At 40.4% G+C, this 14,607-nt stretch overlaps 1 protein-coding gene and 1 pseudogene across 1 annotated transcript; both read right to left on the bottom strand.

Moving 5' to 3' along the window:
* Nucleotides 1-4,847: 4,847 nt before the first annotated feature.
* Nucleotides 4,848-14,602, bottom strand: LOC118121116 (carboxypeptidase N subunit 2). The gene is made up of 4 exons (XM_035176779.2): nucleotides 14,504-14,602; nucleotides 13,306-14,397; nucleotides 5,703-6,251; nucleotides 4,848-5,072 (listed from the first exon to the last, which is right to left on the bottom strand). Exons 2-4 carry the CDS (start codon nucleotides 14,386-14,388, stop codon nucleotides 4,848-4,850), a joined length of 1,857 nt encoding a protein of 618 aa, XP_035032670.2. The 5' UTR covers nucleotides 14,389-14,397; nucleotides 14,504-14,602.
* Nucleotides 8,754-11,101, bottom strand: LOC118121117 (annotated as a pseudogene).
* Nucleotides 14,603-14,607: the final 5 nt, after the last annotated feature.

Raw genomic sequence — 14,607 nt, forward strand, 5'->3', positions numbered from 1 at the left:
AACTGTGCATTGCATAGTAATAACATACTTTGGGTTATGCATTGGCTTTGCACAATCAGGTAAAAACAGCAGGGGATATGGTATATGATGGGGGGTAACTTTAGAATGAAGCATCAGGAGAAAAAGTGTGAGTCAGCTTCTGTCCAAAGTAGAGAACAACGTGAAAATCCCAATTTGAGCCAATAACCCAAAGTTAAACATGCAGTAGTATTAATAAGTAGGCTGGTTGTGTTACTTACTGATCTCGTAGAAATAAGGCAAACTGGATGTTCTTTTTGAAGCCTCTCAAGTCCCGGCGCTCGCTCCACAGGGTGCCTGTCCCAGGTTCACTCTTGTTTTATCTCTTTTTCTCTTGCGAGGTTGAGTTGTTTTTGTAAATTTGGCTGTTCCACCATCTTTCATTTCCACCACTGAGGATAGATGTTGGGGGAGCGCTATCCCCTCCATACCCTGTTTTGGTGAAGCAATAGGTGAAGGAGTTCCAGTAAATCGAGTTGTCATTTTTCTGCGGCAAAGAGAAAAAACGGTTAAAAGCAAGGCTTATTGGGGACCAATATAAGCACCTATGATGCCAAAATGTTGTCTATTTACGCTTTTAAAAAACCTTTTCAAAATCGAAGGCTATGAGGCAGTTCACTTTTAAAGATGTTGCTTCGGGACATGAATGGATGTTGTTAGATGGTTGATGGAAACTCTGGAGGTCATGGTGGTGATTAATAGGTGGTGGGTTACACAAAAGTAGGTCTAAAAGAACGAAGTTGTAGAAAAGATTTTTAAAGAACATCATCCAGGGACTGATTGGCTCTAGAAATGCAATCAGGATGTTCAGATTTGGTGACATCAGAAACGTTAATGTTTTATCGGGAGTTTGACAAGGTGGCAAAGTAAAAGTGACTGATTAGAACGAGTGGAAATAGCAGAAATTCACCTGAAGAGGACGCAGGAGAGAAAATGTTTGTTGAATTTTTGCCAAATCTTCATGAGGGTGTGAGGGTCCTTACACGCTGCCATGACTCACTTAAACTTCTGAAGACTTATTCCAGATATCCCATGGCAAGATTCTTTACAGCGGCAGATTGCAAATCATTTGGATTGTGATCCTGTAAAATGGAGAAATATCTGCTCAACTAAGGTTTTATTGGACATGAGTGAGCAGAGAGTTGGTTTCCTCCTTAGATGATTTTATTTTGGGACCCAAAGAGGTGAAAATATCCAGGAATACAAAAAATGTAGTATAAAGAGAGAGTAGGGAGAGAAAAACATAATAATAATGTATATATTGCACAAATACCTGACTTTCTCATTTACTGCATAATCACCTTCTGACCACCTACAAATATATATTTGGAACACATGGTGCTTCTAACTCCTACACTAGTTGGGAAAGTAGTGCTTTGCAGTCCCTTACTTTTTGTCAGGTAACACTTTAATATGCAGTAAGGAGCAATGAGCAGTTTAATGCACATCTGGCCATGATAGTGATAAAATAAAATATAGCTCTTCTTAAATTAACAACATGGCCAAATGGATTGTGCTGAGAACTGAATCTCAAAATATCTTCTGAGCCTGACACATTAGAGACATGAGACTAAAACCAAAGCAACATATCATGTCTGTGTGTATATTTTTGACCGAATATAAATTATTTCTCCAAAGCTACATTAAACATCCCATTTGAATATGTTGCTCTCCACATTAAAAGGCCTTAGCTTTCATTTAAGACGCTGAGATCACTCTGAGATTCTTTTTTCATCGTGAATTTTGGAGTTTCAGAAGCCTGCACTAAAAGTCACATGGTAGATATGATATATATGATATATTCTTAGTAGTGTTGTAGAGGAGATGTTGATTTGACTGTTTCCCCTTCAGAAGTATCACAAAGTTCTAAGAAAGTGTCTGTAATCACGGAAACGCAGGGAAGCAAGTATAGCGTGGACTAAAATAGTCCAGTCACTCAAACGTGGATGAATAATAAAGACATCTGACTTCTTACTCCATGTAGAGACGAGAATAGCTTTGTGATGCTGCATCATAGGAGAGGACTTGACAAAAGTAACTGTGCATTACACTTAGCTGCAATTCAGAGAGGAATTAAATATTTAGCAACACAACTCTTAGGGCTTCTCATCGTCTTGCAGTCGAGTTGTGTGTGTTGGTCTTCAGCTGCAGACGTCAGATGTTTGGTTGTGTGTTTGATTTTGTACTGAAGAAACTGACGGATGCATTTTTAATTTTGGTTTAGCCCCTCACTTGTCATTTCCCTTTTACAGCATCACAGCACCAGCTACTGATGTAACTTAGTCAGCTCTCTCTCTCTCTCTCTCTCTCTCTCTCTCTCTCTCTCTCTCTCTCTCTCTCTCTCTCTGCATGCTTATGTGTGTATTTCACCATACAGCCCCTGAGCTAAATCGGATAGAGCAAAGTTATGTTACCCTCGTTCAGTGTCTTCATTCACTATTCTCACTGTCTGGCAAAACTTCTTAACTTTTTTCCCTTACAGAAGAGTCATCCTTCAGGCGTTATGTAAGTTGCCATGTCTGGAGTAATCTCAGTTTGGATCCTATCTGCTTAACTTTTACATTTTATTTTACTGGAAACTATTCTCTCATTAGTGTCACTTGATGTTACTGGGGAACCTCATCTGTAATTCAACACAACAGTTTTGCTGAAGGGGAGAAGCACCTCAGGGAACAATTTAGGGAGCACAAGAATTAAATACATCTTTTTTTCCCCCCTGTAGTCTTTGTGTTTGCTGTTATGTCCGATACAGAAGTGCCCTCTGGTGGAAGATATTCATATCTTTGCTACATCACAGCAAGAGATAAAAAGTTGCTTCACAATGAAGAGATAAATTAGCAAAAGGCAGCGAGGAAACAGAAGTATGACAGTTTATTAATGGCTCAGTAGCATTGTAGTGTCTTGATATTTGTCTGAATTAGCTTTAAACGGCCAGCTTTGAGTGATGAAACATGTCATTTCAAAACTGTGTCATTGTATATTATAGTAAGTATGGTTGTCTGTTAATTATTAATATAAAAGCAGGTTCAAATATAAGTATCATATAAGTTATTTTGAGGCGGTTGTGTATGTATACATAGTTTGGATGCTGTTCAGTAACTCTGAGGTCTGTTGAGGGCTTGGATGTTGTAGGGTTCCAAAGCCCCTGTTGCCTTTAGGGCATATGGTATATTTGTTGTATATATAAACACCCTCAAATTACAGTCAGCACAAAACCTCACAATTTCTTATAGTCTAATGTCATATTCATCATTCTGTTATACTATCAGAAAAAAACACAACTCAATTACTCAGACTCTAAGAAGATACAGGTTCCATCTCTCTCTCTCTCTCTCTCTCTCTCTCTCTCTCTCTCTCTCTCTCTCTCTTTGTCTCATCTCTCTCTCACTCGGTCTCTCACTCTCTCACTCTCTCACTCTCACACACACACTCTCGCACACACATGTGTATATACAAACTCCCACACATGTGCCCTGGGTTAATGAATCCAGGCACCCGCTCTGTTCCTGTGTTACTATCTTGTAAAAGGCCTAATTAATGTATTTAACCTTTAGCTATCAGACAGACAGACGTGCCAAACACCAGACTCCTGCTCAATGTTTTTCACTCTGCAACTTCTTCAGTTAATTGAACTGGTATATAACTTGTGTTGATGAAACATGCCAGGATTTTTATTCAGACTTCTACAACATCCTCCTGGTTGCACACCCATTTCACTGTGTGTTTAATAAACCTACTGAGTGGACTTGTTTTCTATGAATGAGACAGAATAAGAAGTGTTGCAGAAACTGTGGCTCCCCCTGGTGTACAAGTGAGACTGAATTTTGAACTGACAAACAGATCCCAGCTAGAAGCTTGGTAATTGTCAAAGGTTTAAATCATTATGTTGATGTTATTATACTTTCAAAAGGTTTTACAGCAAAAAAAAGTCTCTGCACCGTGATTGGTAATGTCTTTTTTATTAGGAATGTGTATCGTACATTTTCTAAACATTTAATCAACTTTTACATAACATTACATTTCATTTAGCTGATGCTTTTGTCCAAAGCGATTTACAATAAGTATATTCAACCATGAGGGTACAAACGCAGAACAACAAGAATCAAGAAAGTACAATTTTCTTCAAGAAAGCCAAACTCCAAAGTGATATATGTAAGTGCCATCTAAGTGTTACTAAAGCGCTACTTGTTTTTATTTTTTATTCTAGGTATAGTCGGAAGAGATGTGTTTTTAGTTTGCGTTGAAAGGGGTAGATGGTACCAATCGATCGGGCGTGTCCGCATAAGTGGGGGTAGAGCCTACTCCCAAGTCTCTACGAAGTCTAACCCCTAACCCTAACCCTAACCCCAACCCAACCCCTTAGCTGTCCCTCGCAGTGAGGGAGCAACAAGCCGATTGGCAGATGCAGAGCGGAGTGGACGGGCTGGGCTTCAAGGTTTGACCATGTCCTGGATGTAGACTGGACCCGATCCGTTCGCAGCAAGGTACGCAAGTACTAGTGTTTTGAAACGGATGCGGGCAACTTATTATTTAGAGCTGCCCTAGGCCATTGTCATATTGACAATGGACCACAGGACTAATTATGTGTGAAAGTTATGACTCATATTGACAAAGCCAGGAGAATTATCCCCCATCTCTGCAGTTGCCCTCCCGCTCTATAGACGTTTTAGCAGCTCACAGCATATTGCAGATATTCCACCTTTTGAAGGTGACCACCAAAAAAATCTATAATTGCAGGTTTAAAAGTTCTTTTGCAGGTGTTTTGACTGCTCGCCATTTACCATCTTAGTAACTAGAGCACTGAACTCTCTGTTAAGTATTGTTGTTGTTTAAAGTCCTCGAGTCTCTGCCTCTCGTAGAGGCCTCAGGATGACCTCTTTCCTGTAGGAGAAGCGTGTGAGTTTGACCCTGTGATGCATCTTCTCTCTGAATTGCAGCAGGCAGTAAAGAGACAGGGTGAACTTAGCCAGCACCAGTGTGCAGGTGATCTCCACCACCAGCAGTGCAGTGTAGATCATCAGCTGGGACTTGCACTGCTGAGCTTTGCTTCTGTGCTGATATGAGATTAAAGAGACCGGAGACAAAGGTTCCACTGGATGTGTGAAGATCAATGGACTGGTTGGTGGAGGAGGCATTGTTGTTGTTAGGGTGGTCGTTGGTTGGGTAGTCTGGAGGATGGTAGTTGTGGGGATAGCTGTGGTACTTGTGGTAATGGTGGTGGGTGCAGTTGTTGTGGTTGAAGATGTAGTGGTTGTTGGTGTGGTAGTTGTGGTTGTTGTAGTAGGTGTGGTTGTTGTAGTGGCTGTGGTTGTAGGAGTGGTTGTGGTTGTAGGTGTGGTTGTTCTAGTGGTTGTGGTTGTTGGAGTTGTGGTTGTTGTAGTGGTTGTGGATTTGGTCGTTGTAGTTGTGGTTGTTGTAGTGGTTGTGGTTGTTGGAGTTGTGGTTGTTGTAGTGGTTGTGGGTTTGGTCGTTGTAGTTGTGGTTGTTGGAGTTGTAGTTGTTGTAGTGGTTGTGGGTTTGGTTGTTGTAAGTGTGGTTGTAGGTGTGGTTGATGTAGTTGCTGTGGTTGTAGGTGTGGTTGTTGTAGTGGTTGTAGGAGTGGTTGTGGTTGTGGTTGTTGGAGTTGTGGTTGTTGGAGTTGTGGTTGTTGTAGTGGTTGTGGGTTTGGTCGTTGTAGGTGTGGCTGTTGGAGTTGTAGTTGTTGTAGTGGTTGTGGGTTTGGTTGTTGTAAGTGTGGTTGTAGGTGTGGTTGATGGAGTAGTGGTTGTGGTTGTTGTTGTGGGTGTGGTTGTTGGAGTAGTTGTGGGTGTGGTTGTTGTTGTAGTAGTCGTAGGTGTGGCTGTTGTTGTGGTTGAGGTGGTTGTAGCTAAAGTTGTGGTTGGTATTATTGTTGTTGCTTCTGTGGTCGGAGGTGTAGTTGGTGGTGTTGTGGTTGTGGGAGTTGTTGTCGTGGTGGTGGTGGGGCGGGTAGTTGTGGGGGGAAGGGTGGGGCAAATGAATTGATCTTCTGTCAAGGATTGGATTTCCTGCCCCTTTAAATGTTCTGGATACTCACAGACAACAGGCTGCACAAGCTTGTCAGAGTTTGCTTTTATCCAGAGGTGAAAAGAAATCAGATTACAGTCACATTGCCAAGGGTTTTCACTGAGGTAAAGCTTCTTTAGCTTTATTAACGGCTCAAAAATATCCTCAGGGAGCGTCTGCAGGTCGTTATGATCGAGCTTTAGTGTGACCAGTGACTGAAGCTTTTCAAACACATCTGCATCCAGCGAATTTATCTTGTTATTCTGTAGGTTCAGCTCTGTGAGCTTCTCTGGGCCTTCAAAGTACTCGGGAGACAAGGAGACAAAATGATTATTAGACAAGTCAAGCTTCTTGACTTTGTTCAGGGGGCTAAATATTCCTGGAGGAAGGGTGCTGAGATCATTGTGACTGAGGCTTAGATCAGTCAGTTTAGGCATTTTTCCAAAAAGAACTGGTGGGAGACTTGTCAGTTTATTCTTCCGCAGGGTCAGAGTTTTAAGCTGAGGGAAGCCAACAAAATATTCTTCAGGTAAACTGGTGAGGAGGTTGTTGTCCAAAGTGATCTTCTTTAGTTTGTCTTTATGTGGAAACAGATTTGGTGATAATTCTGCTATTTTGTTGCTGTGCAAGGCGATTTCCGTCAAGTTTGGTAAACTCAGAAAAATGTCCTCAGGAATGGTGGTTAGCTGATTCTCATAAAGACGTAGTACCTGCAGTTTGTTAAGGTGTGAGAACAAACTGGTAGATACAGTGGAAATGTTGTTTTTAGCTAAATGGAGACACACAAGGTTCTCAAGACCTTCAAACGTCCCATCTTCAATCGATTCGATCTCGTTCCCATGTACCTCGATCTGCCTTACTTTTTCAAGGCCTTCAAACAAGCCTCTCTCCAAACGATGTAGCCTGTTAAACTTCAGTATGATCATCTCCAGGTTGCTGAGGTCTTTGAAGACTCCCAGTGGGATTAACATTAATGGAGTGCTGGAGATCTCAAGGTGCTTGAGGGACCCCAAACCTTCAAAAGCTCCTGGCTCAATAGTTGATGTTGGAGTGGTGAGGAACTCCAACTTTTCAAGATGCGGGTTTTTTGCAAAGGCTGCTTTAGGTATTGTTTCCACCTGGCTAGCCACAAAAAAAACGTCTGTCACACCTGCTCTCAGCATTTGAGGAATTCCTGTCGTAGATGAACTGAAGACTTCCTGGTTGGGGCAGTCCATCGGATTGTCGCATTGATGCAACGACGTCTCAAACAGTACAGTCAGAAAAAGCCCGACGATTTCTCCTCTTGACATTGTTATTCACTATCAAAAGAAAAAAGATGTGATCATATATAACTTACAAAATTCAACAGATAAGATGTTGATCCATGTTCTGTTACAGTCAAATATTAAAGGAACATTCACGTACCAGATTATTTGCAGTCCCAGGATGAAGCAGAAGGTAGTTACATTAGAGATGAGACACAAACAAACACTGTCTTATCAGTTATCTTTCTGAAAGGGTGCATCCCACATGAGGCGTGGTGTAAGACACGTCTGCAGCTTGAGATAAGAGCGGAGACTGGAGACGTTTTTTAATGTTGGAGGCATTAACTTCATGGCTCAGCAGCATGGCTCTAAGATTACAAAATATTACAGTAATTTGTTCTTATTCACTAACATTCAGTATCTATAAACTCAATTACTAAATAAGATTTCAAAACAATGTATTCCACCAGTGATTTGGATGTTAATTTTTTATTTGATTATACTTCAGAGTCTGACTCTATAGATAAGTTTGCAGCTCTTACAACCTTATGTGTGATGTATGTTAGGTTATTCACCTGGAGCAGTTGTGTAAATTCATCTTTATTTTCAAAGGTTGAATATTCATCATTCTCTTTAAATTCCCACACACTGTGGAATGTAAACACTTTCATGCAGCTGTTTCCACATTGGTGAAAGCAGAAAGAAAGTAAAACTTTACAAGTCAACAACCCTCCTGTTCAGATCAACTTATCTTAAGTTTGTTGATGTAGTTTTGTTTTAACTTCCCTTCCAGAACATTGTTATTGTCAGTTAATAATTAGTCAGCATTTGTGATTCGTTTGTTTTGTCTTGTCTCTGTATAATTGCAGGGGAAGCGATGGAAGGAAGTTTGGGATTCATGCCAAAATAGTTTCAAACATTATTGGGACTTCCGTCCAGTAGATGGCAGTCTTTTATATTGAATGGATATAATCGAGAGGACAGCAGACAAAAGTCTGATGAGTGGTGGAAATTACTACCATTGGTAAATGTGCACAATTACTACATCACTCTGTTTATGACAATCAACATCGTTTTCTGAATGATTATTTTGAATGCAAACTTCTGGTACAGTATCATGCTGTACCCTTTTCAATTCATTGTGACTACTTTAAAATCCACTCAGTCTGGACAGGAGATTTCCTGTGAAGTCGTTTCAAGAAGATCAGCAACGCAATTTGTAATTTTTTTCTGTCAATCATGTAATATATGATTCAGTATGTAAGTGCAATGCCGCTGACCTTCATAACTTAACCTTTACTTTGTGGGTAAACTACTTTTCACAGGGATTTCAGTCGTGTTTTGTCTATCACCATGTCCTGGAATAAGGTATTCTGTCATATTCTTTGAGAGAAAGTGTGTGAGTTGTCATGTTATACCGTGAATAGCTTACTTCAGTAAATGATCACTTCAAAGTGAGACTGATTCCTCTAAAAGCAGTGCATTTATTCATTGTAAAGTAACATGTTGCTTTGAATTGTCTTACAATGGATTAACAATTACATCTTTGATTTAGCATGGATAGTCATTCAACGATTACATCTGTTGCTGAAATGTATTGTTAGCACAAAAATTCAAACTGCAATAATTAATGGAATAATGAAAGACCATTGAACAGAGTACTCAGTTCAGTCTCAATTTTTTTTAAAGAAGTACACTGTTTCAGTGCATTTCAGTTTACATTCACAAAACGTTCACACTTTCCCATAAAAATAGTTTTTAAAGATAGTGTGTAAAATGACAGATCACTTCTTAGAGCACACAGTACTGGTACAAAGCGGTATGCTAACTAATTCAAAAGAAAATCCATTTCCTTGTTTGTTCTAGCTGAAGAAGAAGGAGCTGTTGTGATTCTTTCTATGACTTGGAGGCTCTAAAATCAACGCTATGCTCCAGATTTTGTCGGCAGACCTCAGTAATCAGAGAGCAGTTTCCTTGGCTTTAAAAGTTCTTGTGTTATTGATGCTGGGTGGTCTACAGCACAGAGTTCTTACTTCTGCGGCCTATATTTCCTCTGCCTCTCTTGTTCTTCCTCCAGCACACGCAGCTGATGATCACAGTGCTGATGATGACCGTGGACACTACTGCGATGATGATAAGGGTGTGGTTGGTATTATTGTTGTTGCTTCTGTGGTCGGAGGTGTAGTTGGTGGTGTTGTGGTTGTGGGAGTTGTTGTCGTGGTGGTGGTGGGGCGGGTAGTTGTGGGGGAAGGGTGGGGCAAATGAATTGATCTTCTGTCAAGGATTGGATTTCCTGCCCCTTTAAATGTTCTGGATACTCACAGACAACAGGCTGCACAAGCTTGTCAGAGTTTGCTTTATCCAGAGTGAGAAAGAAATCAGATTACAGTCACAGTGCCAAGGGTTTTCACTGAGGTAAAGCTTCTTTAGCTTTATTAACGGCTCAAAAATATCCTCAGGAAGCGTCTGCAGGTCGGTATGATCGAGCTTTAGTGTGACCAGTGACTGAAGCTTTCAAACACATCTGCATCCAGCGAATTTATTTGTTATTCTGTAGGTTCAGCTCTGTGAGCTTCTCTGGGCCTTCAAAGTACTCGGGAGACAAGGAGACAAAATGATTATTAGACAAGTCAAGCTTCTTGACTTTGTTCAGGGGGCTAAATATTCCTGGAGGAAGGGTGCTGAGATCATTGTGACTGAGGCTTAGATCAGTCAGTTTAGGCATTTTCCAAAAAGAACTGGTGGGAGACTTGTCAGTTTATTCTTCCAGGGTCAGAGTTTTAAGCTGAGGAAGCCAACAAAATATTCTTCAGGTAAACTGGTGAGGAGGTTGTTCTCCAAAGTGATCTTCTTTAGTTTGTCTTTATGTGGAAACAGATTTGGTGATAATTCGCTATTTTGTTGCTGTGCAAGGCGATTTCCGACAAGTTTGGTAAACTCAGAAAAATGTCCTCAGGAATGGTGGTTAGCTGATTCTCATAAAGACGTAGTACCTGCAGTTTGTTAAGGTGTGAGAACAAACTGGTAGATACAGTGGAAATGTTGTTTTTAGCTAAATGGAGACACACAAGGTTCTCAAGACCTTCAAACGTCCCATCTTCAATCGATTCGATCTCGTTCCCATGTACCTCGATCTGCCTTACTTTTTCAAGGCCTTCAAACAAGCCTCTCTCCAAACGATGTAGCCTGTTAAACTTCAGTATGATCATCTCCAGGTTGCTGAGGTCTTTGAAGACTCCCAGTGGGATTAACATTAATGGAGTGCTGGAGATCTCAAGGTGCTTGAGGGACCCCAAACCTTCAAAAGCTCCTGGCTCAATAGCTGATGTTGGAGTGTTGAGGAACTCCAACTTTTCAAGATGCGGTTTTTAGCAAAGGCTGCTTTAGGTATTGTTTCCACCTGGCTAGCCACAAAAAACTCTCTCACACCTGCTCTCAGCATTTGAGGAATTCCTGTCGTAGATGAACTGAAGACTTCCTGGTTGTGGCAGTCCATCGGATTGTCGCATTGATGCAACGACGTCTCAAACAGCACAGTCAGAAAAAGCTCAACGATTTCTCCTCTTGACATTGTTATTCACTATCAAAAAGAAAAGATGTGATCATATATAACTTACAAAATTCAACAGATAAGATGTTGATCCATGTTCTGTTACAGTCAAATATTAAAGGAACATTCACGTACCAGATTATTTGCAGTCCCAGGATGAAGCAGAAGGTAGTTACATTAGAGATGAGACACAAACAAACACTGTCTTATCAGTTATCTTTCTGAAAGGGTGCATCCCACATGAGGCGTGGTGTAAGACACGTCTGCAGCTTGAGATAAGAGCGGAGACTGGAGACGTTTTTAATGTTGGAGGCATTAACTTCATGGCTCAGCAGCATGGCTCTAAGATTACAAAATATTACAGTAATTTGTTCTTATTCACTAACATTCAGTATCTATAAACTCAATTACTAAATAAGATTTCAAAACAATGTATTCCACCAGTGATTTGGATGTTAATTTTTATTTGATTATACTTCAGAGTCTGACTCTATAGATAAGTTTGCAGCTCTTACAACCTTATGTGTGATGTATGTTAGGTTATTCACCTGGAGCAGTTGTGTAAATTCATCTTTATTTTCAAAGGTTGAATATTCATCATTCTCTTTAAATTCCCACACACTGTGGAATGTAAACACTTTCATGCAGCTGTTTCCACATTGGTGAAAGCAGAAAGAAAGTAAAACTTTACAAGTCAACAACCCTCCTGTTCAGATCAACTTATCTTAAGTTTGTTGATGTAGTTTTGTTTTAACTTCCCTTCCAGAACATTGTTATTGTCAGTTAATAATTAGTCAGCATTTGTGATTCGTTTGTTTTGTCTTGTCTCTGTATAATTGCAGGGGAAGCGATGGAAGGAAGTTTGGGATTCATGCCAAAATAGTTTCAAACATTATTGGGACTTCCTTCCAGTAGATGGCAGTCTTTTATATTGAATGGATATAATCGAGAGGACAGCAGACAAAAGTCTGATGAGTGGTGGAAGTTACTACCATTGGTAAATGTGCACAATTACTACATCACTCTGTTTATGACAATCAACATCGTTTTCTGAATGATTATTTTGAATGCAAACTTCTGGTACAGTATCATGCTGTACCCTTTTCAATTCATTGTGACTACTTTAAAATCCACTCAGTCTGGACAGGAGATTTCCTGTGAAGTCGTTTCAAGAAGATCAGCAACGCAATTTGTAATTTTTTTCTGTCAATCATGTAACATATGATTCAGTATGTAAGTGCAATGCCGCTGACCTTCATAACTTAACCTTTACTTTGTGGGTAAACTACTTTTCACAGGGATTTCAGTCGTGTTTTGTCTATCACCATGTCCTGGAATAAGGTATTCTGTCATATTCTTTGAGAGAAAGTGTGTGAGTTGTCATGTTATACCATGAATAGCTTACTTCAGTAAATGATCACTTCAAAGTGAGACTGATTCCTCTAAAAGCAGTGCATTTATTCATTGTAAAGTAACATGTTGCTTTGAATTGTCTTACAATGGATTAACAATTACATCTTTGATTTAGCATGGATAGTCATTCAACGATTACATCTGTTGCTGAAATGTATTGTTAGCACAAAAATTCAAACTGCAATAATTAATGGAATAATGAAAGACCATTGAACAGAGTACTCAGTTCAGTCTCAATTTTTTTTAAAGAAGTACACTGTTTCAGTGCATTTCAGTTTACATTCACAAAACGTTCACACTTTCCCATAAAAATAGTTTTTAAAGATAGTGTGTAAAATGACAGATCACTTCTTAGAGCACACAGTACTGGTACAAAGCGGTATGCTAACTAATTCAAAAGAAAATCCATTTCCTTGTTTGTTCTAGCTGAAGAAGAAGGAGCTGTTGTGGTTCTTTCTATGACTTGGAGGCTCTAAAATCAACGCTATGCTCCAGATTTTGTCGGCAGACCTCAGTAATCAGAGAGCAGTTTCCCTTGGCTTTAAAAGTTCTTGTGTTATTGATGCTGGGTGGTCTACAGCACAGAGTTCTTACTTCTGCGGCCTATATTTCCTCTGCCTCTCTTGTTCTTCCTCCAGCACACGCAGCTGATGATCACAGTGCTGATGATGACCGTGGACACTACTGCGATGATGATAAGGGTGTGGTTGGTATTATTGTTGTTGCTTCTGTGGTCGGAGGTGTAGTTGGTGGTGTTGTGGTTGTGGGAGTTGTTGTCGTGGTGGTGGTGGGGCGGGTAGTTGTGGGGGGAAGGGTGGGGCAAATGAATTGATCTTCTGTCAAGGATTGGATTTCCTGCCCCTTTAAATGTTCTGGATACTCACAGACAACAGGCTGCACAAGCTTGTCAGAGTTTGCTTTTATCCAGAGGTGAAAAGAAATCAGATTACAGTCACATTGCCAAGGGTTTTCACTGAGGTAAAGCTTCTTTAGCTTTATTAACGGCTCAAAAATATCCTCAGGGAGCGTCTGCAGGACGTGCTTTAGTGTGACCAGTGACTGAAGCTTTTCAAACACATCTGCATCCAGCGAATTTATCTTGTTATTCTGTAGGTTCAGCTCTGTGAGCTTCTCTGGGCCTTCAAAGTACTCGGGAGACAAGGAGACAAAATGATTATTAGACAAGTCAAGCTTCTTGACTTTGTTCAGGGGGCTAAATATTCCTGGAGGAAGGGTGCTGAGATCATTGTGACTGAGGCTTAGATCAGTCAGTTTAGGCATTTTTCCAAAAAGAACTGGTGGGAGACTTGTCAGTTTATTCTTCCGCAGGGTCAGAGTTTTAAGCTGAGGGAAGCCAACAAAATATTCTTCAGGTAAACTGGTGAGGAGGTTGTTCTCCAAAGTGATCTTCTTTAGTTTGTCTTTATGTGGAAACAGATTTGGTGATAATTCGGCTATTTTGTTGCTGTGCAAGGCGATTTCCGTCAAGTTTGGTAAACTCAGAAAAATGTCCTCAGGAATGGTGGTTAGCTGATTCTCATAAAGACGTAGTACCTGCAGTTTGTTAAGGTGTGAGAACAAACTGGTAGATACAGTGGAAATGTTGTTTTTAGCTAAATGGAGAGACACAAGGTTCTCAAGACCTTCAAACGTCCCATCTTCAATCGATTCGATCTCGTTCCCATGTACCTCGATCTGCCTTACTTTTTCAAGGCCTTCAAACAAGCCTCTCTCCAAACGACGTAGCCTGTTAAACTTCAGTATGATCATCTCCAGGTTGCTGAGGTCTTTGAAGACTCCCAGTGGGATTAACATTAATGGAGTGCTGGAGATCTCAAGGTGCTTGAGGGACCCCAAACCTTCAAAAGCTCCTGGCTCAATAGCTGATGTTGGAGTGTTGAGGAACTCCACCTTTTCAAGCTGCGGGTTTTTAGCAAAGGCTGCTTTAGGTATTGTTTCCACCTGGCTAGCCACAAAAAAAACCTCTCTCACACCTGCTCTCAGCATTTGAGGAATTCCTGTCGTAGATGAACTGAAGACTTCCTGGTTGTGGCAGTCCATCGGATTGTCGCATTGATGCAACGACGTCTCAAACAGTACAGTCAGAAAAAGCCCGACGATTTCTCCTCTTGACATTGTTATTCACTATCAAAAGAAAAAAGATGTGATCATATATAACTTACAAAATTCAACAGATAAGATGTTGATCCATGTTCTGTTACAGTCAAATATTAAAGGAACATTCACGTACCAGATTATTTGCAGTCCCAGGATGAAGTAGAAGGTAGTTACATTAGAGATGAGACACAAACAAACACTGTCTTATCAGTTATCTTTCTGAAAGGGTGCATCCCA

Source organism: Hippoglossus stenolepis, chromosome 14, assembly GCF_022539355.2.
Source record: "Hippoglossus stenolepis isolate QCI-W04-F060 chromosome 14, HSTE1.2, whole genome shotgun sequence".
NCBI classification, from domain to species: Eukaryota; Metazoa; Chordata; class Actinopteri; order Pleuronectiformes; family Pleuronectidae; genus Hippoglossus; species Hippoglossus stenolepis.

Excerpts from the sequence above, each read along its gene's own strand:
- LOC118121116 (XM_035176779.2), bottom strand. The coding sequence starts at position 14,388 with ATGTCAAGAGGAGAAATCGTCGGGCTTTTTCTGACTGTACTGTTTGAG. Across the intron at positions 6,252-13,305 it reads TTGAAAAGCTTCAGTCACTG|GTCACACTAAAGCTCGATCA; the intron begins GTCACACTAAAG and ends CTTCAGTCACTG. Across the intron at positions 5,073-5,702 it reads CAACAACTACAACTCCAACA|CACAGAAGCAAAGCTCAGCA; the intron begins GCCACACCTACA and ends ATCTCATATCAG.